This window comes from Cynoglossus semilaevis, chromosome 6 (genome assembly GCF_000523025.1).
Source record: "Cynoglossus semilaevis isolate Cse_v1.0 chromosome 6, Cse_v1.0, whole genome shotgun sequence".
Classification (NCBI taxonomy): domain Eukaryota; kingdom Metazoa; phylum Chordata; class Actinopteri; order Pleuronectiformes; family Cynoglossidae; genus Cynoglossus; species Cynoglossus semilaevis.
In genome coordinates this window covers 18478261-18501824 of record NC_024312.1, presented here as the reverse complement: position 1 = coordinate 18501824, position 23564 = coordinate 18478261, and the positions used below count along the sequence as shown (strand labels likewise).

The 23564-nt window shown below is 38.3% G+C and overlaps 5 protein-coding genes and 1 long non-coding RNA gene across 10 annotated transcripts in view; 2 read left to right on the top strand and 4 right to left on the bottom strand.

Moving 5' to 3' along the window:
- LOC103380574 (leucine-rich repeat extensin-like protein 3) overlaps positions 1–2087 on the bottom strand; it is a 6276-nt gene extending 4189 nt beyond the window's left edge. The window contains exons 1-2 of the mRNA XM_025056360.1: positions 1887–2087; positions 2–1264 (exon numbers count right to left, since the gene is read on the bottom strand). Of these exons, the coding sequence (XP_024912128.1) occupies positions 2–1264; positions 1887–1961 (1338 nt within the window). The 5' untranslated portion in view covers positions 1962–2087. The remainder of the gene's footprint in view (position 1; positions 1265–1886) is intronic.
- A 643-nt stretch (positions 2088–2730) lies between these two features.
- LOC103380553 (uncharacterized) lies at positions 2731–3715 on the top strand. Its single transcript, XR_521688.2, has 2 exons — positions 2731–2978; positions 3009–3715. It is a non-coding gene; the product is annotated as an uncharacterized LOC103380553 (long non-coding RNA).
- Positions 3716–5011: 1296 nt separating this feature from the next.
- Positions 5012–10454, bottom strand: slc35b4 (solute carrier family 35 member B4). Its single transcript, XM_008312575.3, has 10 exons — positions 10032–10454; positions 8663–8776; positions 8450–8552; positions 8316–8365; positions 8122–8203; positions 7934–7991; positions 7613–7722; positions 6990–7065; positions 6837–6912; positions 5012–6169 (listed from the first exon to the last, which is right to left on the bottom strand). Exons 1-10 carry the CDS (start codon positions 10106–10108, stop codon positions 5920–5922), a joined length of 996 nt encoding a protein of 331 aa, XP_008310797.1. The 5' UTR covers positions 10109–10454; the 3' UTR covers positions 5012–5919.
- A 719-nt stretch (positions 10455–11173) lies between these two features.
- On the top strand, positions 11174–13210 carry golt1bb (golgi transport 1Bb). The gene is made up of 5 exons (XM_008312576.3): positions 11174–11372; positions 11962–12053; positions 12160–12338; positions 12517–12598; positions 12769–13210. The coding sequence occupies exons 1-5, from the start codon at positions 11348–11350 to the stop codon at positions 12805–12807; spliced, it is 417 nt and encodes a 138-aa protein (XP_008310798.1). The 5' UTR covers positions 11174–11347; the 3' UTR covers positions 12808–13210.
- On the bottom strand, positions 13153–15910 carry LOC103380556 (L-lactate dehydrogenase B-A chain). The gene is made up of 7 exons (XM_008312578.2): positions 15617–15910; positions 15419–15533; positions 14913–15086; positions 14660–14833; positions 14347–14464; positions 14030–14153; positions 13153–13679 (listed from the first exon to the last, which is right to left on the bottom strand). The coding sequence occupies exons 1-7, from the start codon at positions 15743–15745 to the stop codon at positions 13512–13514; spliced, it is 1002 nt and encodes a 333-aa protein (XP_008310800.1). The 5' UTR covers positions 15746–15910; the 3' UTR covers positions 13153–13511.
- Positions 15911–18429: 2519 nt separating this feature from the next.
- On the bottom strand, positions 18430–22564 carry tmpob (thymopoietin b). 5 transcript variants are annotated; one of them, XM_025056427.1, is made up of 7 exons: positions 22423–22564; positions 21852–22142; positions 21364–21481; positions 20799–20942; positions 20547–20656; positions 20336–20442; positions 18430–20241 (listed from the first exon to the last, which is right to left on the bottom strand). In XM_025056427.1, the coding sequence occupies exons 1-7, from the start codon at positions 22471–22473 to the stop codon at positions 19869–19871; spliced, it is 1194 nt and encodes a 397-aa protein (XP_024912195.1). In that variant the 5' UTR covers positions 22474–22564; the 3' UTR covers positions 18430–19868. The 5 variants fall into 5 exon arrangements, with proteins under 5 accessions (XP_024912195.1, XP_024912194.1, XP_016888841.2 ...); XM_025056426.1 differs by having other exon boundaries at positions 20336–20439; positions 22411–22541; XM_017033352.2 differs by having other exon boundaries at positions 22411–22540.
- Between the last annotated feature and the right edge of the window lie 1000 nt (positions 22565–23564).

The window sequence follows — 23564 nt, the reverse complement described above, 5'->3', positions numbered from 1 at the left end:
TTTCGTCCTCGACCAAAGGAGGAGGAGGAGGAGACGAGATGGGAGCGGACACCTCAGGTTCAGATGGAGGTGGAGGCAGAGGCTCATCAACGACTGGCACATCAACGGGTACCACAGCCACGTCCAGGCAGCGACTAGGCTGATGGAGCTCTTCAAATGTCAGCTGTGGAGCAGGAGATGGAGCTGCGACAGGCTCCGGTGAAGGAGGTGGATCAAGTTCACAGGAAGGAGGTAGATGGAGCGCCGCAGTCAAAGGTGGAGTTGCTTCTTTAGCCACCGAAGGGGGTGGAAGTAAAGGTTCCAGTTGAAGAGGTAAGATCGCAGACTCAACTGGCGCCGAATCAAGTGGACATGAAGCGATTTCTACTTCAGGAGGCGCAGGTTCAACTGCTGGTGGAGGTTTGAGAACTTCTACAGGCGGCGGTGAAGGGACGATGCTTTCGGGTGGTTCAGCTGCTGGAGATGGAGGTTCAGAAGGTGTGGCTGGTGGTGTGACAGACTCGGCGGAAGGAGGCGCAACCGTTGTTTCAGATAAAACTACGTTCACTGATTCGACGGGCAGAGAAAGCACAGCTGGATCAATGAGCTGTTCCCCAACAAGTGGTCCTCCATATCTGAGAGGTGGGACAGGGGTTTCAGGTGGAGGGAAAACTTCTGGCTCTACGGGTAAAGAAGGTGGTGGAGTTTGAGCAGGTTCAACAACTGTCTTGTCTTGTGTGGTAACGGATAATGGTGGAGAGGGAGGTGACACCGGGACAAGGAGCTCAGACAGAGGAGGAGAGATTGTCTCTGCAGGTGGTGGTGGTGGAGGAGGAGTCGGCGTTGCTTCAAGTTCAACAGATGTTGGAGGAAGGGAGTGAAACTTGACTGGAGGAGGAGGTATTAGTGTTATAGGAGGAGTCAGGGGAGCAGACTCTTGTGCTAGAGCTACATTTGGAGTTTCTTGAGGAGGAGGTAGTAAAGGAGAAGGTGTAGGTGCCAAGAGTGGAGCGGGAGGATCGGGGGATGAAGCAGACGATGGAATGGGTGTTTGTGTTTCAGGTAACAGTGACGGAGGAGACGAGGGAGGCTCCATGGCTGATGGAGGAGGAGTATCTTGAAGGGAAGTCGGTGGAATGGATGAAGCAGCTGGAGGTGTCATATGATCAGTAGGGGGCGTGATCTGTGAGGTTGGTGACTGTGGTGGAGAACCTTCCTGCTGTGCGACCTGAGGATGGACGACCGATGAGGGTTGTTTCATCCTGTTGACGACTCTGGTTGAAAGCTGAGGAAAAAAAAAAACAAAACCACAAAATATGCACTTAGGTCTGTTTAGAGGAGGAGCAGGAGGATCAACAGCAACCTGAGATGGCTTTATTTACAGTAAATGTAACAGTTTTGGACATTCTTGTAACAGTGCTTGAACGGTTTGTTGTTTTGAGTAGTTTAAAATGTAGAATTCTGATGTTATCAGTAGATAGACACATTTAGATAAAAAGCCTTCGGATGTAAATGATTTAGTTTAACTGCTAAAATGATTGAATTGTATTAAATAATTATGTTGTACCAACGAATTCAACTCAAAAACTAGGTCACAGTCTCTGTTTAGAACACACATTAGTGTCAACAAATAATAAAACAAAAAAAAAAATTATGTAGCAGTAAAAATTTCTTCGTGGTTATTTTAAAATTAACAGATATATAAGTACTAGTTTTATTAGTACTAACAATTTGGGGAACTTTTGAGTACCTCTTAGTTTTCCAAAAAAAAAAAACAACAACGTTTTGCTTTATCAATTCTGCTTTATCTAATTAAAGGAAACAACATTAATAATAATAATAAGTCGTGTGTCTGTGTTTAAGGTGCAGTGTTCAAACTCTCCACACCTCCATGAACCCTCACTCACCCGAATGCCCTCCACCAAAGTGATTCCTCCTCCTCCATTTTCGGTGGAGAAGTGACTGGGACTGTTTCCACCCATCCACACTCTGTGTCAGCCCTCGCCGTCAATAAACAACACAACAATGTTTGATACACACGCTAACGTGAGGTTATGCTGAGAAATACACTGCAAACAAGTATCGAAAAACGCCCCCTACTCTTAAACAAGTTGGGCTGCTATTGGACAGAGCTCAACAAGGTCTCACTGGATTGGTTCAGAGATTCTCAGCATCTACACAGTGAGGCGTGAGGGAACATTGTGTCCCTAAGATTAAAACGTGAAGTACAAAGTTAAATCAATAAGTATTAAACATAAAAAGGTTATCTATTTAAAAGGAAAAAAAATGTATTTTTTCAAGACGTTGGACATTGAAAAACACAATTTTGATGTAAAAAATGAAAATGAGAGAGAAAAATATAAACTTTTGCTTGTGGTTCCTAAGAACAGCAACTCCTACGAAACACAATAATATTGTAGCTGAAAAAGTATTAAAATAAAGTCTCTGAAAACTATAGTCAATTGAAAAGGGTCACTGTGATACATAGACATATATTTAATAAATTAATTCTAAAATAAAGATGTATTTTTAACAAATTCAAACCCAACATTTAGCACATGATTCGACTTGTCTTTTAATGAACAAACTATAATAAACCTATTTTAGCAGTTTCATTTTCATAGTTCTTTTTCTGATTTATTTAATTTTAAATATTGTTTTAACTTGTATATTATTATTTAGCAATCTAATTGTACAATACATCAAAGCAAAAATAAATAAATAAATAAACAAATACAAATTAACTGAGCTAATGACCCATATTTGTAGCCATGTTGTGATTTTATTGGAGTGAGTGCAAACATTCCAAGCACGCTGTGACAGGCTGGGGAACACTGGTTCTAACTTGAGGGAATACAACATGAATACATTAAGTGAAAAACAAAACAAAAGCACAGTACATTAAAACCAAAGTTACATCTGCAGGATAAAAAAAATACTAGACTTGATTCTCAACCACAGGCTTCAGTGAAATCTCACTGATTCACATCATGTATGAGGTAAAAAAAAAGAGGTAAAAAAGGCTTGAGGTAAAAAAAATAAATAGAGACTAGACATATCCAGCATTAAATGCCCTCCATGCTTGGTAATAAGACAGTAACATGGTAATAATGGTAACAAGTATAATGAAAATATCATCATACAAATTAAATTACATGAAATGTTAATCGTTTGGGTGACAATGAACATTACGTAAACATTTAGAGTGTTTAGAATATCCATGAAATTACACTTAGTTGAACGCCCACCAAAAACTTCCATTTCCCAAAGATAAAAAAAGTTGGCGCGACAAGACAGTCATTTAACATCAGCTGAGGAGACACAGTGAGCACCATATATTCAACAATAGATGATTGAAATACAACTGCTAGAAAGGAAAAGAGAACATCAGGGAAGGATTAGGAAAATGTAAGGAAAGGTTGGGTGATAGCAGAGGATGTTGATAGTCGGATAATATTTAGCAAAATCAATTCACTAGTTTAAAGGTGAAGTTTCATTTTGTGAAAAATCCACATGACCTACAAAATGAAACCTTTTTTTTTCTCTACCAATTTGAGAGATCATTTTAAGCATGGAGTCAATTCAAGTCTAACTGAAATGTTACTAATCATAATACTGCACACTATTGAGGATTAGAAACCTAACGAGCTCTGAGGCTCTGGAGTAAAAATGAACAACGCGTTATTTAGAGCGACCAAAAATAGCTTTTAAGACAACTTTTAAAAAAGTTTTTTTTTAAAAAGAATTTTCCTAAGGACAAAAAAAACAAAAAAAAAAACAAAAAAAGTTTTTTTTTAAAAGAATTTTCCTAAAGACGAAAAAAAAAACAACCAAACCCCAATAACACGTAATTAAACATAATGAGTCCCCCCCCAGTCTGTTTTATGTACGATGGCATTTATCTGCAGTGTTGCTGCCCTGTGTCTGTATTTTTTTTTTTCACATATAAAACCGGTTTTAATATTGTCTAGTGGAAAACAGGTTGGAATGTTGCAGTTATGCAAATCACAGGAGACCGGTTGTAACCGAGCCTCTCAGGAAACGTACAAAGTTTGTGTTTTGTAGGGATAAATAATTTAAATTACTTAAGTTGGCTGGAGCTGTTTGGGACATGGCTCTCCTTGAGACAAGGTAATGTGTAATTTTTTTTTTTTTGGCGTGAATTTTTCATGATTATTAAAAAAAGTTTTAGCAAGACACAGGTTGGGTTCAGAAACATAAAACAACATTTTTGTGCACTCAATCTATGTAACAGACTTTAAACCGCAATTTCTGCCTCAAGTCCCGAGGACGAATGGGAGCTATATTCTGTGTTTATAAAGCCCAAAACAAATATTCTGCTTACTTACCCTTTAACCACCTCACTAAAATGGACCGTCGTTTCACCTTATTTGATAAGACTATAACAAAACATAAGCAGCTACTGTATCAGCGTCGATGTTTGACGACTTTGACCTATATATATATATATTTTTAAAAACGGCTAAGAAGCTCAAGTCCAACAACAGAGTTCTCGTTTTTCTCTGTTACTCTGCCTTCTTCTCTTTGACAGCAGGTCTTCGCAGCGCCGCGCTGATGCTGCTCCACACCTCAGTGTACAGCAGAGTGCCCAGGAAAACCACGGAGGTGCCCAGCCAGTGCCAGACGGAGATGAACATTACGTAAACATTTAGAGTGTTTAGAATATCCATGAAATTACACTTAGTTGAACGCCCACCAAAAACTTCCATTTCCCAAAGATAAAAAAAGTTGGCGCGACAAGACAGTCATTTAACATCAGCTGAGGAGACACAGTGAGCACCATATATTCAACAATAGATGATTGAAATACAACTGCTAGAAAGGAAAAGAGAACATCAGGGAAGGATTAGGAAAATGTAAGGAAAGGTTGGGTGATAGCAGAGGATGTTGATAGTCGGATAATATTTAGCAAAATCAATTCACTAGTTTAAAGGTGAAGTTTCATTTTGTGAAAAATCCACATGACCTACAAAATGAAACCTTTTTTTTTCTCTACCAATTTGAGAGATCATTTTAAGCATGGAGTCAATTCAAGTCTAACTGAAATGTTACTAATCATAATACTGCACACTATTGAGGATTAGAAACCTAACGAGCTCTGAGGCTCTGGAGTAAAAATGAACAACGCGTTATTTAGAGCGACCAAAAATAGCTTTTAAGACAACTTTTAAAAAAGTTTTTTTTTAAAAAGAATTTTCCTAAGGACAAAAAAAACAAAAAAAAAAACAAACCCCAATAACACGTAATTAAACATAATGAGTCCCCCCCCAGTCTGTTTTATGTACGATGGCATTTATCTGCAGTGTTGCTGCCCTGTGTCTGTATTTTTTTTTTTCACATATAAAACCGGTTTTAATATTGTCTAGTGGAAAACAGGTTGGAATGTTGCAGTTATGCAAATCACAGGAGACCGGTTGTAACCGAGCCTCTCAGGAAACGTACAAAGTTTGTGTTTTGTAGGGATAAATAATTTAAATTACTTAAGTTGGCTGGAGCTGTTTGGGACATGGCTCTCCTTGAGACAAGGTAATGTGTAATTTTTTTTTTTTTGGCGTGAATTTTTCATGATTATTAAAAAAAGTTTTAGCAAGACACAGGTTGGGTTCAGAAACATAAAACAACATTTTTGTGCACTCAATCTATGTAACAGACTTTAAACCGCAATTTCTGCCTCAAGTCCCGAGGACGAATGGGAGCTATATTCTGTGTTTATAAAGCCCAAAACAAATATTCTGCTTACTTACCCTTTAACCACCTCACTAAAATGGACCGTCGTTTCACCTTATTTGATAAGACTATAACAAAACATAAGCAGCTACTGTATCAGCGTCGATGTTTGACGACTTTGACCTATATATATATATATTTAAAACCGGCTAAGAAGCTCAAGTCCAACAACAGAGTTCTCGTTTTTCTCTGTTACTCTGCCTTCTTCTCTTTGACAGCAGGTCTGCGCAGCGCCGCGCTGATGCTGCTCCACACCTCAGTGTACAGCAGAGTGCCCAGGAAAACCACGGAGGTGCCCAGCCAGTGCCAGACGGTGAAGGGGTTTTGGAAGTAAATGATGGAGAAGATGAGGCTGAAGAACTTTCGAAGTGTCACCACCAGAGTGACGGTCAGAGAGGTGCACTCTGTGGTCAGAATGAAAACACCACGGATGCATACATATCTGAGAGCGGCTGGTTAAAGTCTTTTAACGTAAATGTAGAGTGAACGTTTTTAAGCGCTGGGTTTGTTTTTTTTTACAGAGAAGAGATTCAGTCTTATGTGGACCGTCAATTTGTTCAGACTGCTACAGTTGATTGATGACAACTTCAGTTAACAGCAATACTTGAATTATTAAGGGTAAAAAAAAAACAAACAAAAAAAAAACTATCAGCTAGCGTATACATATTAGGGCTGTCATCTTATGTGGACCGTCAATTTGTTCAGACTGCTACAGTTGATTGATGACAACTTCAGTTAACAGCAATACTTGAATTATTAAGGGTAAAAAAAACAAAAAAACAACTATCGGCTAGCGTATACATATTAGGGCTGTCAGACTGTCCGGGTAAACTGTGTTAATTAGCTCAAGAGAATCAGAGTTTTTGGCTTCTGAACATCGGAATGAGTTGCTATTAAGTAGTAGTAGTTAAGTAGTCTGTTCACTGTCTGTAGCAAACTGAATTAACGAATTGAATTTGAGAGCTACTATCCAAGTGATCTATCCACATTGAAAACCAATATAAATATATGCTCTGTACGACCTAAATTGTTGTTAATTCTAAATCGAAACCTTTCTCTGGGGAATCGTCATCACAGTAGTTGATGAAATCTATTCATTTTAAGGATACTGTGTGATGACATTGATGAGCAGGTAGAGCCACATTATCGGAATGGAGCGTTCAACAACTGGAATCAGTACAGGAGCTGAAAGAAAAAAAAAACAAAGACACTTGTCAGACAAAAGAAGAGTGACGCGCAGAAATGTTTCTGCTGAGACTTACTGCTCTGACTGAAAAAGACACCATGCCGGTAAATGTCAAAGGACAGGAGCAGGAACCCGGGCAGAGGCAGGCAGTGCTGAGATGAATGAATAAAAGAAAATGAGTTAATCCCACTTCAGATGATTTTATTTTAACATTCAAGCACTACTAGAAAAACACCTTTTTTTATATATATTTCTGAAGTTATTCTTCATATTTTGGATGACCTACGTACAAGTAGAAGCCTTCACCCAGAAGTTTCAAACAATAGGTTTCCCTGTTTTGGTTCTGAAGCACTGTGCAAACATTCAAGGTGGGGGTAAACTTATACTATTTACCTTCTTTTTAATGCCACCTTTTCTTAGTCAAACACTTAAAGAACATAAAGGACAAACATGACAGAGACAATGGCTTGTCTTCTGTGCTAAAAATTAGCTTCTGGTTCTTAATATTCAGTTTAAGCACTTCAGAAAAGGGTGCAAAAGAGAAATAAAGTAAACGTATAGACCTGCCTAAAACAGCTGTGTAGTGCTCTGCTCAACAGCACATTATACTACATTTGAATATTATTAAGTAATTTGAAGCATTGTAGGAACTTAGTAATTGAGAGAAATAAAAAGCACAAATGATGTCAATAATCTCACATTGTAGAAGAGAGCTTCTTTGGAATGTTTTCCATACTTCTTGTACAGTGTCTCCTGAAAAATGCCCATCCTGGCGGACATTAGGAGAGCAAACGTCAACATGGCTATACCTGAAAAGAGAAAAGAGGAACCATCAGTGAACCGCATAAATGACAAATGGCAGACGAACAGAGGGCAAAACAACATCTGAGAGAAGTTGAAAAAACAAAAAACAAAAAACATTCATTTTATTTTACTGTATTTCACAATATTCCTAGAATTGCATTCATGCACAAAGTTACGCAGTGATAATAGATTGGTTGACAATAACAGAACACTTACCTATAAGCCAGTGCATAAAGGCGTAAAATCCTTCTTCTGATCCCTCCTTGGCCACATTCTGTTGAAAAATGAGTTACAAAACATCGACACACGTTACAAAATATTACCTATAAATACTGGGTTCAAAGTCTCTGCAGAACAAGCAGCAACAAGGTGTGCATAAAAGGATTACTTCTCCAGAGGCTCACCACTTGTTTGGCAGACATGATGGTGCAGATGAAGATTCCAGCGGACACTAAGACTATAGACAAATATTTACTGGTTGAATATCTGCAAGAAGAGAGGGACATATAAGCACAAACTGCAGTCATTCCACCCAATGGCGGCGGCACTGTAATTATGAAGAGTTGAAAGATGACATTTGGATCTGCAGAAGCTCTACCTTTTCTTCAGGATGACGATGCCAAGGATCATGTTAGCGATTAGTGACCCCTGCAAAGACCCAGGCAGAAGGTCAGCCTCACAGGTCAAGGTCAAGTTCAAGAAAAGAAAAGTGAATGAATCAGGAATTCATACCGATCTGAAGATCATGTGCAGCGGCATGGAGATGTTGAAGTTGAGCGCATAGTTGTTGATCACACTGATGGTGAAGAACATGGCCACCATAATCACATAGTTCCTGGAAAAAAGGGACATAGAATTGTTGAAACCTCTTCATTCTTTTCTGCAGCGGAATCTTGTAAATGTGTTCGTTTTGTTGATATATATTACATAGATTATTTTTTTTACCTGATGTGTATGGCTGGTTTCCTCCTACCAAAGTTTGCCTCAAAGATGAATCCTTCCAATGCAATGAATAAAAACTGTGCAAAGGTGACAATGTTGCCACATCCTGGAAAATCTCTGAAGAAAATGGAGATAAAAACAAAAACCGATGGTTCTGATACTATGTTTTTTTTTAAAGAATGCCAAAGATACCATACATATTGTACAGACTCAGCTGTGTTGCCTCTGGTAATTCTGGTCATCAGGTTGAGAAATTTTGAAGACATGTTCATTCATGTTCTCACATGTTAAACTATATTGTATTCATTTTTTTTCTAAAAGAAAACCAATTATTTTACTTGTTGACTAAACAATATTGTATTCAATTCAATTTTTTTTTTTTAAAGAAAACCAATTATTTTACTTGTTGAAATGTTCCATGTGTCATTTGGTCGCAAACATGTCCCTGAATAACTTGTGTTTGACTTGTGTTTTGCATGTTCTCTCAGTGTACCGGTCTGGTTTGTCAAGTGCTCTGGGAAAGATAGTTCTCAAATAAGCGTACTGTCACAATGTTAATAAAGACATTCCTGGTGATTAAAGCGCTCACATTATTCACATTTTCAAAAAAACATTTGATGCATGATGACATGAAGGGCTTTGGTGATTGATTCCTGACCCAAGGTCATCTCCAAGAGACCGGAGATCTGAGACTATTTCAGTTAAGACATTCTGTGAGATTTACTAAATTACCAATATGCATTTTTACTTAAGCAATTTGAAATTGCTGTCAATTTCACATCTTAAGTAAATTCATACATTTGAGAAAATTATTCAATTTTAAAAATTGGTTGTGAAGAGGGCATTGTCAAACGACGGCCAGTCTTGTAGAACCTCACAAAAAATGTAGGCAGACTATTGTTGTCCTGTAAGATGTTCTGTGGGATAGTTGGTGACAACAGCTGTCCACAGAAGGCAATTAAACATTTAAAAGTAAATGACACAGTGTACGTGACCTTGTTTTCTAACAGACCTGCAGGGGAAATTTAGTGTTCTTTCTGTCTTGCAACGTCAACTCCATAATTAAAACTTAAAAAACAAAACAAAACAAAACTAACAGCACAGTGCTTTCGGGCAAACTAAAAAAAACAAAACTAACAGCACAGTGCTTTCCCCCAAAGCGTTAGACTTAAGGAGGGTTGCACAGTGGAACCCTTTGTTTCTTGCACTCTTGCTACAACCTGGACATTTGAATTAAACTACAAACTTACAAAACCTTCATAAAGACTTTAAAACGAAGATGCACACTCTACTAACAACTGTGCTGGCATTTGCAAAGGCAGTGGCGTTTACACCAGTTCATTTGAGGTACAGAGTGAAGTTAGTCACTGACCTGACAAGCAGCTCCAGAGAAACAACATTACTACAGCAGCCGACAAACACAAGAACAACGGCCAAAGCTGTCCCCATATTGGCTCTCTGCTGAACTGGGTCTCTGAGAAACGGCGTCACTTCATAAAGCAGCTTTCCGGTGCATGTTCAAGTGTCTAGTCAAAGTAACATCAACTCCACTCCCGGCTCAACTAACACGTCTAAATCTGAGATGGCGCTCTGCCTAACTTCCGGTGTTGATGGGAGTTGTAGTTTGATCCCGTGACTAAACAAGTTAATGAAAACAAATAGAACAGCAGCACTGCTGTAAAGACACAACTGTAAGACAATAAAAAGAAACGATGTATTAAATTTAATGGAAAATAACTAAAACGATTAAATATATGAAAGGCATGCTCTTTCCTTATTATGACGTCAATGCAGAACAGAGCTGGTAAAGATGAAGAGGTCCCACTTGACTCTAAAAAAAAGCTTTTCAATCTGCTGGTCAATATGTTTTCAAAAATATTAAGGATAAACTAACTTACCATTTTCAGGGCGTCGTTTGAAGCTATAGGATAGAAGCATAGCGAGTGGCTTCAAAACATTGACACAAAAAGAGCCTATGTTTATCAATATATTCAAATTCTTCATTATTAGATTTATTCTAATACACCAAAAGGGACAACAGCAAAACATTGACCATACAACATCTTAGGAGCTGTAAATCCAGACAAAAAACAAGACAAATAAAAGGAGGACAACGAGAAAAAAGAACAATGAAACTTTTACAATATATATTTTTAAAGCTGGTTGTGGTATGCAAATAAGGATGAACCAAAATTATATATGTGATGTAAATCACTTCAATTGTTTTTAATATTTACATGTCAAATATTGTTACTTTCTTTTACTTTTTATACCCTAAATAACAGTTTATAGGTCATATGTATGCCTATGTAAGACTATAATAATCCGGATTAGTTTAATACTTTTTGTTCCTTTTAGTTTAATACTTTTTAAGTATTAAACTTTTTAAGTATTAAACTAACAGGATTAGTTTAATACTTTTTGTTCCTTTATTCGTAATTTTTGGAGGAAAACAGGAAAAGTAAACTAAAATCTGTGTTTACGCGTCTAAAAGATTATCATTTTACATAGACGATCCTCCTTAGACAACCACGTCGTGACGTAAGTACGGAAGGGACGTGGTGAAACAAACCGCTAGCTTTGGCTTCAGGGTGCTGCTGCTGGCCATTTATCAACAGTTTGTTTGCCGCTAAGGTAGAAATATTTGGTCGTGACTGTCTGAATTTAGTCTGCTCGAATATATTCAACATGATTTCCCTGACTGACTCTCAGAGTAAGTGTTATGTCCTCTCGGGGCTTGCTTTTGACGTTCTTTGTCTCTTTAGCATCGTTTCATTGTGGAATTCGTGTGAGGTTAAAGCTGCAACGCTATTGGCTGAGAATATAATGACGTAAATGACGTATTTTCATTCTAAACTAGCGTATACAAAATATTTTTTTATTTTTTTTATTTATTTACTTACAGATTTTAGTGTGCATTAGGGCTATTTTAATATAACATTTATCACATTATGTAATATTTTGTGTTATTGATTTTAAGTATGTCGTAATACTTACAGACGCCAAGATTCAGTTTTACTTAACGCAGTGCTAATTGTTTTACATTCAAAAGTCAATATAGTTGCTGCACTCAACTATACCTGTCATTACTCTCCTATAATGTAAACTGTACTATACAGTACTCTAAGTTACACACTATATATTATACTGTACTACACTATGTTTTTAACAAGAATACTATTTTTAAATGTACAATTAACAAACAAGTATCATATTTGATGAAAACCTGAAACCTTATTTTATTAATTTACTGTTATTAAATCAATCATTTTTCTTTGTTCTTTGTCTGTCAAAATGTTCAGAAATAGGAATAGGGCTGACAGGGTTTGGCGTGTTTTTTTTGTTTTTTGGGATGATCCTGTTTTTTGACAAAGCCCTCCTCGCTATAGGAAATGTAAGTTGATGAGTGATGTCACTATGATGTCAAACATTTTCCCCAATGTTGACAACCAGAGGTCAAAATCATATTCATGTTATGTTTGTGTGTTTTCATCCTGCAGATTCTTTTCGTCTCTGGTCTGTCCTTTGTCATTGGATTGGAGCGAACCTTCAGATTTTTCTTCCAGAGACACAAAGTAAAGGCCACCAGTTTCTTCCTAGGAGGTGTGTTTGTGGTCCTGATTGGCTGGCCAATCATTGGAGTTGTTTTGGAAATCTATGGATTCTTCCTCTTATTCAGGTGAGTTTTTACAAAAAAGGAGAAACATATTACTCGAATGTAAATTTAATACCACTGTTGATTTTTCATTTGTTTTATGTAGATTTTTTTAAATATATATTTTTAAGGACATTAATTAATTTTGATCCACTGGGTTGACATTTTATTTATTTCTTTTTTATTTCTTTAATTTAAACAGGGGGTTCTTCCCTGTGGCAGTTGGCTTCATCAGACGAGTACCTATACTGGGTTCTTTGCTCAGTTTACCAGGGATCAGTTCGGTAAGTACCAGGTCAGACATGACGAGTGAACAAAAGTTGAAATTCTTTACATCTTGACTAAAGTAACAATATTATTATTTTACCATTCTATCCACTTTACACCTATATTGACACCTAAATCAGTCTATACACAACGCCCAATGATGATTAACACTGTCTTTCATTTTCAGCTGGTGGACAAAATTGGAGAGAGTAACACTATGGTATAACTGTTTTTGTACTGGCAAAGACTTTCAGTATTTGTCACTTCTAAGAGTTACTGTATATTTGACCGTTTCATTCCTTTACTGTGAACCGACATTTTTGTTCTACACTGAGGGAAAACCTTCAGCACGGGGCATTGGACTGGTACAAGGTTTCCTCACCCTTGTATTGTATTGTATTGATCACCATATGGACAAAGATGCACCTTTTTCTTCAAGCTTGGAAGTAGGACTCTTCATTTTGTAACGTCGGTGTGATTTAAATAACTTGGAGAAGACCTTTTGGAGTAACTGCTTCTTAGACGGTGTTCCTGAACAGTCGCTGAAAGCTTTTTATATATATTTTTTTTATGAATGTTGAACATTGAAATAAACAAGTCCAAGTGAAACATTACTGACATGAAGAAAAGTTACCGGTTGTATTTGATTTTTTTTTTTTTTTTTACTGTAACTTTGTAAATGTATATTTGAAATGAAGTGTCTTTTATAAAGTTGTATACTGTTTTGCGTAACTTTGTTACCTGTGTCTAAATGGATTCTATCACAGGGTCGTATAATTTCTAAATTCTCACTGTTATTATCAAATGACTAAACACATTTAGTCACTTTAGTTTATTTCATATTGAGCAGCATGACTGGAACACATTTGCTTTTAATTCTGATTACGTGGTGGTAAGGAAAACAAGGCCACGGCTCCCCCTGCTGGTCGGCTACACATCCTGCAGATCCTTCTGAATGTTCCACAGAGTGTTGGCACTAGCCTGCAGTTGCGCCACTTCACCGCCTGTCAGGGTCATGTTGATCACACTGGACACCCCCCCACCGTTGAGCACGCAGGGAAGACTGAGATACACCTCATTATTGATGCCATGCATGCCCTGTGGACAAGAAATGCTAAAATAGGAATCTTACTGATGTGAACGTGATCATACTCACTGCAGCTATTTCCTTTAATTGAAACCATTGTCCAAAAATATATTACATTTTCACTCTCAAATCATGTATGTATCAAATGTAGGTGTTTTTGTTTCATGTGGCCCTGTAATACATTTAAAAAAATTGACAAGGTCGTACCGCACCCGTTTTTGTTTCATGTGGCCCCTGTAATACATTTAAAAAATTGACAAGGTCGTACCCCACCCTCACCTGGTGACTATTGGGATTGCACCACAGACGACACAAACAGATTAAGCAATGGAAGATGAAGGAATGAAAGAATTTGCATCACCTTGACCATTGTGGAAACAGGATGAACCTTGTTCATGTTTCGGATGATAGTCTCTGTGAGGTCGGCCACACTCAGGCCGATGGCCCAGTTTGTGAAACCCTTCAGTTTAATCACCTCATAGGCACTGAGAGAGACGGAGAAAAAAAAGAAAGAAAAGAAATTAGAACATCAACAAACTTTGTTTTTTTGCCTTTTTTGCCTAGGATTCATATTGGAAATCAGATTTTTTTTTTTTATTCGTTGATTTAGCTTTTCTTAATTCAAATTTTTAAAAAAATGGATGATCGGGTTTAATATTAATGAGAAACTGAATGTACCTGTCCACCACCATTTTGTGGGTCTCCTTCCAATTCTCTTTGTCCTTGTCACTGCCAATGTCAGGGTTCAAGGTCTGCAGACTGACACCAGCGACATTTGCCCCACTCCAGACAGGAACTAAAGCACAAGTTACTTAGTCTTAAACCAGGACACTATTCCAATGACTTGTTTGCATTCCCTAAAATGTGTTTAAACATTTCTAGTGAAAACAAAAACAAACAAGAACTGGCTCTTATTTACCATCACAACCATCTTTTCTATTTGGCCAGAATGTCCAATCACTCCAGAAGGACATAGAGGAATTGAACTCACCACTGGTGTCTCCATGTTCTCCCAGGATCCATCCGTGGACACTGCTGGCGTTGATTCCAAGTTTTTCAGCAACAAGGAAGCGAAAGCGAGCCGAGTCTAAGTTGGTGCCACTGCCGATGACGCGGTGCTTGGGAAGACCACTCAGTTTCCAGGTCACGTAAGTCAGAATGTCCACTGTGTGACACACAATATATAAAATATATAGTGCTAAAGTAGTTGAAGAAACAGAAGTCAATGAGGTGTTGACAAGGACCTGGGTTGGAAACCACGACGACGATGCAGTCCGGACTGTGTTTGACAATCTGGGGGATGATGTGCTTGAAGATGTTGACATTTCTCTGGACCAGTTTCAGCCTGCTCTCCCCCTCCTGCTGACGGACTCCGGCTGTCACCAGCACGATGTGCGAGTTTGCTGTCACAGAGTAATCTGACGAAGAAGAGATTTGACTGACACGCTGGTTCTATCACACATCAACAAACCCTATAAACACATTCAGAGATAAACACTCACACTCCAGAGATAAACAGAGACAGAGACAGGTTAACTGATATCACTGGGGATGATTTGAGAACATTTCCAGCAGGTTACAGTAAGAATTAGTTTTATACAAATTACCAAAAAAAAAACAAAACTTCATTGACATAAAGTATGTGTCCTTCACTGGATTGAAACACATAACAAGACTGCAATTCCAAAGATTCTTAGTTCATTTATTTAGAGGTGAAAAGTGGTCAGAAGGATTCAGGATGCAACCTTACCTTTATCAGCCACCACTTTTGTTTTAAGGAAGAGGCTGCCATGCTGTAGATCCATCATCTCTCCTTTCAGCTTGTCCTCCATCACGTCCACCAAGGCCAGCTCATCAGCCAACTCCTGCACACAGACGACGTTCAGCCGGAGGTTTTGATTCAAATTAGGCAAAAACGTTCCATTCACTTTTCGGGGGGTTTTCTTACCTTGAGAAGGATGCTGACGGCACAGGCCATTCCGACCTGGCCCACACCCACCACGGTGACTTTATTCCTGGGTGGCTCAGGAGGACCACTGAAGATGGGTAGGATGAGCTTCTGCAGCATGGAGGTCATTTTAAATGCTGAAGAATGGAAATGAAAGAGGGGAAGAGAGACTTCATCATTTATCCCTGAAGCTCAGCTGATTTAAATGTAAAGGTCAGTACCGAGGAGGCGTTCCATGTGGGAACATCGAATAAACCGTGTTTATGCCCAAGGACGCATCGGCATGTAAGCGTAGAAGTCAAACACACACACACCTAATATCTATCTGGCTCAACGTGAAAAACATATTAAAATATTTAAAATTCACATTTTAGCATCATGATGTCACAATTTTTTGTTCTGGGGATTTTGAGGTTTTAAATTTTTTGAAAAAAATGTTATGACTAGAGCTGTCAATCGCATCCCCACATTTTTAATCCGATTTACTGTGGATTAATCCCAATGATAATTTATCAGGATGAATTTACATTCTTACATATGAGAAAAACTTTTTTTCCTGTAATTTCCTGGAACAGAAGGACGAAAATAATAGCACAGGCAGATGAATGTGCTTTAATGACTGGTGAATTTGATCAGATTTATCTCCATAAATTAGTAAATGTGATGCATGTGTATATAATAATTCGATGATTTTTTTTTTTTTTTTCTTAAGAGTAACTTCTTAGTAAGAGTCACTTTTTGAAAAAAAAAAAAAAAATCAGACGTAAATGAGCTTTCCTGTTATATACAGTAGTTATAGAACAGAAAAAAAAAATCAAACATGAAATATCAAGTTACGGCTTGAACTCAAACCGCTGTTTTCGCTGAAATTAACGCACTAACTTGTGAATGATTAATCTATATATATATATACAAAAACACAAACATCTATCAGTACAGATCCGCCTCACAAAAACACACAACTTTAGAAAAGTGCTTCCACATTATCTGAGGGTCGCGGGAAAATCCCCAAAGTTTAGAATGGATGAGTGCAATAGGAATTCATTTCTACGGCTCCGCTCAACTGGTGACAGTGCAGTTAAAGGTCACAGTGCAGTGGCACTGGTCCAGTCCGATCCGGACACTTGACACAAGACTGGATTTCTGCGTCACTGTCGCACGTAAAACTCTGAAAACGGTGTTTTTAGGAGTACTGATGGAGTCGTCCAGAGTACTCTCTCATTTGGAAAACAATATTTCCATAGCTGAAAGTGACTTAAAGAGAACACAGTAATGCGAACTCTGAGAACCCAAGGAAGACCCCGAAGATGTTTCTATTTTTATACCTGACCCAAACCGGAGGCCGATGTCTTAAATATAGTTTCCTTGACGTGCAGCTTGACCACTGCTGGTCTTCTCTGGTCACACAAGACTGCAGTGAATGAATGGCAGAGGGGAAGTGAATGTGGAGCCAATGAAACAACACGGTATGTGTAGGGCTCTCGTCTTGTCTTACGAAATATAATATTTAAAAAAAATAAAAATAAAAAATTTTAAAGGACTCCAGCATCACGCGGTCACCTCTCGATGACAACGTCGTCAGGAGGATACAACGATAGAATAGAATTAGGAAGATGAAGAAGTAGACGTGAAATTTATAAGAATAGATTGTAAGTTTATGTGAATAAAGTCGTAGTATCGTGAGGTGACAAAAAAATTTACTAGAAAAACGTACGTTTAGGAGAGAACTCTGTGAATTCAAATTCAACACATTTGAATTTCCCAGTATTACAATTAAGAGTAAATATTGCAATATTTAAAACAGGGAGAGCTGTGTGTTTTAACTGACCGTTCGAAGGACTTGGGGATTTGTTCTTCTGACAATATTCTTTTCTTCTGGTTGCGACACCTCTGTAAGACAAGGAGCACTGAGTAAAGACAGACGACCTGTAGGTGGCAGTAATAACACCTCAAGTCTAAGTGAGATTAAAACAAATAAAAATATAAAAATTATCAATTTTAATTTTCAATTTTATTTTGTCAAAGCTGAGTGAACATCTCTTTGCCACATCAACCCGACACTTAGCTTAGAGAATTCAAAATGAGTTTATAGCAGCCCCTGCAGAGGGAAGTCGGAAGCTACATTCAGTTTGTATTAACTTCACAAAGTTAGCTGATTGGTGAACGGTCCCCAGTTATTACCAGTGCCAGTCTTTGGCCCACTCACAAACACAGGTATCATGTTCTGCATCAACAACTACATAATATGAATAACGGTGGCATAAAATCAGCCAAAAAGTCACTAAGCTCAAAGCTAAGAAAATGCTAATAACCGCTAAAACTTTAATGTTGCGGTTGATCACACCACTGCTCAGCAATCAGAGAAAACTCTAGAAAACATTCAAATATACCAGCAAAATAAATTACAAATCTGGAAACTGCAAAAAAAAAAAAAAAAAAAAAAAAACCCTGAGCAAATTTATTTATCTTAAGAGTTTTTACTATGGCCCAACGAAACACACTTAACGTAAGATAGTTGTATACCAAAATATAAATATTTTGCATTTACATAAATAAACTGGTAAATATTCATTCTGCTTTTCACATTACTGGGATCTTGTGATGCGTTTCAGCTCTTACCTTTAATGGTTGGAAACACACATGTGGATCCGCAACATGCACAGAAGACGTAGAAGTACTTGACGTTTTACTGTTACTGTTGATATTCGCTGTGATTAAGCTGCCAAAAGAGCAAATGTGTTAGTTAACTATTTAAATAAATAATGCATTTCATTTTCGTCATAAAGACACTGCTCCAAAAACAAGGCAAACAATGTGGTAACAACCAAATTTATTGTCGATACACAGCCTACATCATCATAAATAAAGATTAAAAATCCTTACCCACATAACCCTTGTCGATTATGTCCATATTTTTTCTTTTTTTTTTTTAGCTGCCTGCTGATAGATCACTTGTATTAAGCAATGGTCAGATGAAGACACGGTGTCGATAGCATGATTTCCATATTGCATTTAACTTTAAAATATGTAAGAAAAAATGATTTAACAGCTTATTATTTCTTTTTTAGAAAAATATCAAAATAGAAACAGAGATGTCCCAGTGCTCGCGGCAAACGTCACCTCAGGTGAGACCCTCAGGACCCCCATGCAAAAACACCGACGGCATCTTCTAAGTAGAAATATAATCAGGCAGACATCAGATTTAAGAGACAACAAAATGTAGTTTGTTCTGAGCTGTGCGTGGACACATTGTCAGTCAAGTGATGTGGGCGATGTGGGCGCAATACAAACTGCCAGTTCTTCTCCAAGGACCGAAGGATCTGAAATCTATTAGAAAGAGACAATAAAAGAACACACAACAGAGGACTACAACTCAAAGCATGTAAACTTATACGGGCAAACTGGACACTTCCTGGACAAAAATCCAAACCATAAGCAAAAACTTCAATTTTTTTTTTTTTTTCCCTCGAGGGGCGCTTCAATCAATACTAACAGTTAACCATTTGCACAAAAATAAAAAGATGTTTGTGTCTAAACATTAACAGTTAAAACTCACGTCTAGGCTACGGAGTGAGCAGAATCACCGGTTCTACGTGAGAGAATATTTCTGCAACGTGTCGGTGAAGAAAACCCGACGTTGCTTAGATTTGACCTAAACTTGAGCCGATTATCTCCATGCTGTGATGTGGCCTGACCAGCACAGGCCACATGACGGAGGTTGAGCTGAATCCACCTGAGCACAATAGAAAAATGTTTTGTTCCATCTATATTAATCTATGACTAGAGAAGGAAATTTTAAAGTCTGTACAGAAACACATTCACAAGAGATGTACAATAATTTGTGCTTCATAAACGGCGAGCACTAAGTGCTGACAGTGTCCAGGCAAATGACCCGGCATGGTGCATTTGAAACTACAGTGTACGTTTAAAAAAAATCAAATCAAATCATGCATGGATAAACAGATCTTTTCCATTCTTCACTTGTTTTTCTACAGACAAGGGTTAAAATACACAAGGGGACACAAAAAAACAACTTCACAGATTAAAACCAACATCCAAATAAGTCTCTGCCACAAAACGGTGTTGTCCAGAAACGGGAGTTCCGGAGTTGAAAGCTGAGCATTCCGATTGAATTGGTCTTTTGTCCGTACAGGGAGAGAGTTGCTAAAAAGGTGAGTGAATTTGTCTGCTTCAGTTTGCATTCTGTGGCAGAGAGGTTGCACGGAAACAGCACGTGGGCTGCTGAAGGTCTTTACTTGCCAGCGGTTTCAGCAGTGATGCCCAGGTAGGCGACTGCGTTGTCCACAAATCCCTGGACCGGAACGACGACGTTGTTCACGACACCTTTGAGGGCACCGATCTGATCTGCATCCACATTCTCGTAGGCGTAGTACAAACTTACACACACCACAACGAGGAGGAGGAGCTTAAGCAACACAGACAGGAAACCTCTCCCGGTTTTGGGTTTGCCCAAAGTGTCGGCCACGCTCGGACGGGCCAAAGACTCGGAGTAAGAGCGGCTCTCCGTGTGAACACTGCGCTGCACGGGGGACTCGGTCATCCAGTACTCACTCGGTTTAATGGGTCGTCCGGCAGCTCCTCGGATCGGACGCCTGCAGGTTGCACTGGTCAGGGGGGAAGAAAATAAATATGAACAAACCAAGGCTCAATCTGAGAAGTTTGAATCTTGATGATGTGCCTTACATCGCAGGAAGTTACCTGATGCCTGTTGGTGTGCTAATTTCATTGGCTAAAATGTCTTCAACAATGCTCTTGCTGGCCTTCTTAGGGGTTTCTTCTACAACAACAACTTCCTCCACTACCTGCTGATGAAACATAAATACATTAAAAAAAAAAAAATTTTTTTTTAAAACTTTGTTGGCAGTTGTCCCTCAGTTGGTGCAAAAAACCAAACCACGGTGTTCCTTACCTTGGTTTGTCTTCTGCTGCTAGTCCTGACAGTTACTGGGGTTTTTCCTCTGCTCCTCACTGCCTTCTCCACCACAGGAACTGGCTCTGGTTCAGGGGCTGCTACCACTTCTATTAACAACAACAGCAGCAGCAACACAGCAGTCAAATACACGTTCTCTTGAACTTTCTTATATTTGGAAACTGTAAAAGCGTACAGCAGGTCGTTAATGCTTTTCTTGTTATAGTAGAAAAAGCATCACTCAGTGCTCACCGTCTTCCTTGTCACTGTAATGGTCGGAGTTCCCGTTGCTATCCGCTTTGGGGAGCGCAGTGACAGCTGTGGGCGCTTCGGGCTCAGCTGCAGGCTGCTCCATGAGCTTCTGCAGCTTCTGCTCGTACACTTTGCGAGTTGAGGCTAAACAGTTGGATGTGACACAGATACAGCGGATGAAGCAGAATGAATAAGTCTGTTGTTTAAGGAAGTGAGCTAGTGGCAGGCCTGCGGTGCATGTGGAGCAGAGCACATGGACAAACATTTAGGACACCCCTAGTGTTTTGATTACTTGGGAGCAGGTTTGTGTTTTGTGTTGTAATGTATTCACAATTTTTGTTTACACTGTTTAATAAAGTCAATTTAAATATATTTCTATTTAAAAACCATCACATAGGAGACATCGTTTTCCTTTGAAATGTGTTGTGGATGATTTGAACATTTTCTTTTTAAATTGCATTAAAATAATAATAATAAAAAAAAAAACGGACTAATTAAGGTGTTTCATTACTGAATCTATTTACTTTAGGAACAGATGTCTTGAAACACGTCTTAAGTTACCCACCAACAATGGGTCCTGAATCCACGCCATGTGCTGCCAGCTGTTGCCGTAAATCTTCATCAGTGAGTTCCGTCAATTCAACTTCTTCCGTGCGAGGCTTGTCTGTTTTTTTGGTGGCTTTCTATGGAAGAGTTAAAGAGTAGAAAATTCACATAAATATGTTATCTGGAACTTGTGACTTTTTTTTAATCACAGATAAATGATGCAAATAAAAACACATTTAAGATAAATTAAAAAAAGAAAGATACTTCACTAACAGAGTTAACTAATCAGATCATAAATATTTTTGGGAATAGGAACATTTATTTGGGAAGTTAAATTGAATCCATGGATAATATAGGCATATTTTGTACATTTTACTAGAAATATGAAGATAGTTATCTAATACATAAATTCAAAACACATGTAAAAGGGACCACTACGCATGATGCGTTAGAAAAGAATCAGAGGAGTGAAAGTAAATCCATAAAAAGGCATTTATATAAACTTACTCTTCCGGAACGACTTCTGTTGGTCACTACGGGAGCTGGTAACTCTTCATCGCTTGAGAATGTATCTGTAGACGCACTGTTTTTGCTGTTCAGCACGGTCAGGTTCTTCAGATACAGCTGCACATATACTTCTTTTTTGTGATCCCCGCTGGGTAGCGGCACATTGTTGGCAGCGAGCTCAGTCTTCAGCTTATCTTTCGTGAGAACTGAAGGGTCTGCGAGAAATTCTGCCATATTTGACTTTAACTGCAGCCTGTGTGATGTGTTGTCTTGACCCGCTTCAGCCTGCAGCTGCAAACAAACAGCAACAAACGATGAAAACCGAGGCTGATGAACAGCGCCGTTGTCAAACACGACTGGCGCCTTCCACGCTGCTAGCAGAAGAGAAGCAGAAAATTCAAATTAAGCGCAGAGATTTTCTATATAGCGCAATAATTTCATTGGTAAGACGTGTAATGGGTTTTTCAGTAACTTATACATGCATGTTTTTCAAACAAGAGTGATACAATAAATAAAAAATAACAATTGATTAAACAAAATATTTAGCTTAGCTACCCACCGGTCCACTTGCTTGTGTCTGTCCGCGGTCGCGAAGAGACCACCGACCATGTTGCGCCACCATTGGCTGAATCTTCGCAGTATTTCGCTCTTTGATTGGCTAGTTATGAACAGAACAGTAGCGGGCGCCGCCATAAAGAAACAAACCTGCCCTTTCAGGATTTGTACAAAAGGTTTAAAAACACAATCACATGTTTGATAAGTCTTACACGTATTTGCTTTGTAACATTTTGAAAACGTGTTTGATTTTGAAAAACGGAAATATGCCGGTTTAAACATCACGTTCGTGACAGTAGAACAACGGTAATGGCGGGTTATTTGTACTCGCTGTGACCAGTGCAGCTGCAGGTTCTTTGTGTGCTTTCGGCAGAAAAGACATGGACAGTTATCAGTAGAAATACAAACCCATCAGTCACAGTCGCAGCAGAATTGTTTATTTGTAATACATAAAAATGCAAAAAAAAAAAAAAAAAAAATAAAATTATAATATACAGCGTTTATAATTTGTAGAATAACTAACATTTTAAAATATAACGATGCTACACAGATTCTTGTATGAAGACTATGGTGGCAACACTGTGACAGTCTCAAGGGTATTTTCTGCGGCATGGGATGTTTTTGTTCTTGCACTGATGTTATTTTGATAATTATTTAAAGCTCATGTAAATCACATTAAATAAAAAATTAACACAAAACAGGAGAGGGCAGCATAAGCTAAGTTATAATATCAATTGCAGGTTGAGACTCGCTGACTTCAGTATCCTCCCAAAATGATCTGAAGTTATTTTCAGATATGACCTATCCATCATGTCACATTTCACACCATAACAACGATGACATTTTCAAGATTTTTGCAATGTAATATTTAATGTATATAAAATAGTCATTTGGCAGTACACACAACCCATGATGCCGGACATTACAACGACATTAATGGAACCACACGAGTGAGAGGATTGTGTATTTATTGCAGTAAACAGCTATTATAGACTAATCCGTTGTTGTATTGATTGATCGATCGTTCATTGACATTGCACGATCAATATGCCACCTGTCCATCAGACCTGTCTCTTTGGGGCTTTTTCAGGATGCTGCTGCAGAAACCGAGCAACAGAACACCCACTTCAGGTCCAAACCGCAGTAAAATACGGCACT

What these genes read in the sequence shown, in the direction of transcription:
- golt1bb (XM_008312576.3), top strand. Translation starts at nt 11,348, where the DNA reads ATGATTTCCCTGACTGACTCTCAGA. An exon ending in TTCCCTGACTGACTCTCAGA is followed by an intron (nt 11,373 to 11,961) that starts GTAAGTGTTATG and finishes CAAAATGTTCAG; the next exon opens with AAATAGGAATAGGGCTGACA. An exon ending in GTTTACCAGGGATCAGTTCG is followed by an intron (nt 12,599 to 12,768) that starts GTAAGTACCAGG and finishes TTTCATTTTCAG; the next exon opens with CTGGTGGACAAAATTGGAGA.
- LOC103380556 (XM_008312578.2), bottom strand. Translation starts at nt 15,745, where the DNA reads ATGACCTCCATGCTGCAGAAGCTCATCCTACCCATCTTCAGTGGTCCT. An exon ending in CGTCGTGGTTTCCAACCCAG is followed by an intron (nt 14,834 to 14,912) that starts GTCCTTGTCAAC and finishes TGTGTCACACAG; the next exon opens with TGGACATTCTGACTTACGTG. An exon ending in CACAAAATGGTGGTGGACAG is followed by an intron (nt 14,154 to 14,346) that starts GTACATTCAGTT and finishes CGTCTCTCTCAG; the next exon opens with TGCCTATGAGGTGATTAAAC.
- tmpob (XM_017033352.2), bottom strand. Translation starts at nt 22,473, where the DNA reads ATGGTGGCGCAACATGGTCGGTGGTCTCTTCGCGACCGCGGACAGACA. An exon ending in AGACACAAGCAAGTGGACCG is followed by an intron (nt 22,143 to 22,410) that starts GTGGGTAGCTAA and finishes GTTTGTTTGCAG; the next exon opens with CTGCAGGCTGAAGCGGGTCA. An exon ending in ACAGAAGTCGTTCCGGAAGA is followed by an intron (nt 21,482 to 21,851) that starts GTAAGTTTATAT and finishes ACTCTTCCATAG; the next exon opens with AAAGCCACCAAAAAAACAGA.
- slc35b4 (XM_008312575.3), bottom strand. Translation starts at nt 10,108, where the DNA reads ATGGGGACAGCTTTGGCCGTTGTTCTTGTGTTTGTCGGCTGCTGTAGT. An exon ending in TCTCTGGAGCTGCTTGTCAG is followed by an intron (nt 8,777 to 10,031) that starts GTCAGTGACTAA and finishes CATTTTCTTCAG; the next exon opens with AGATTTTCCAGGATGTGGCA. An exon ending in TGTCTTTTTCAGTCAGAGCA is followed by an intron (nt 6,913 to 6,989) that starts GTAAGTCTCAGC and finishes TTTTTCTTTCAG; the next exon opens with CTCCTGTACTGATTCCAGTT.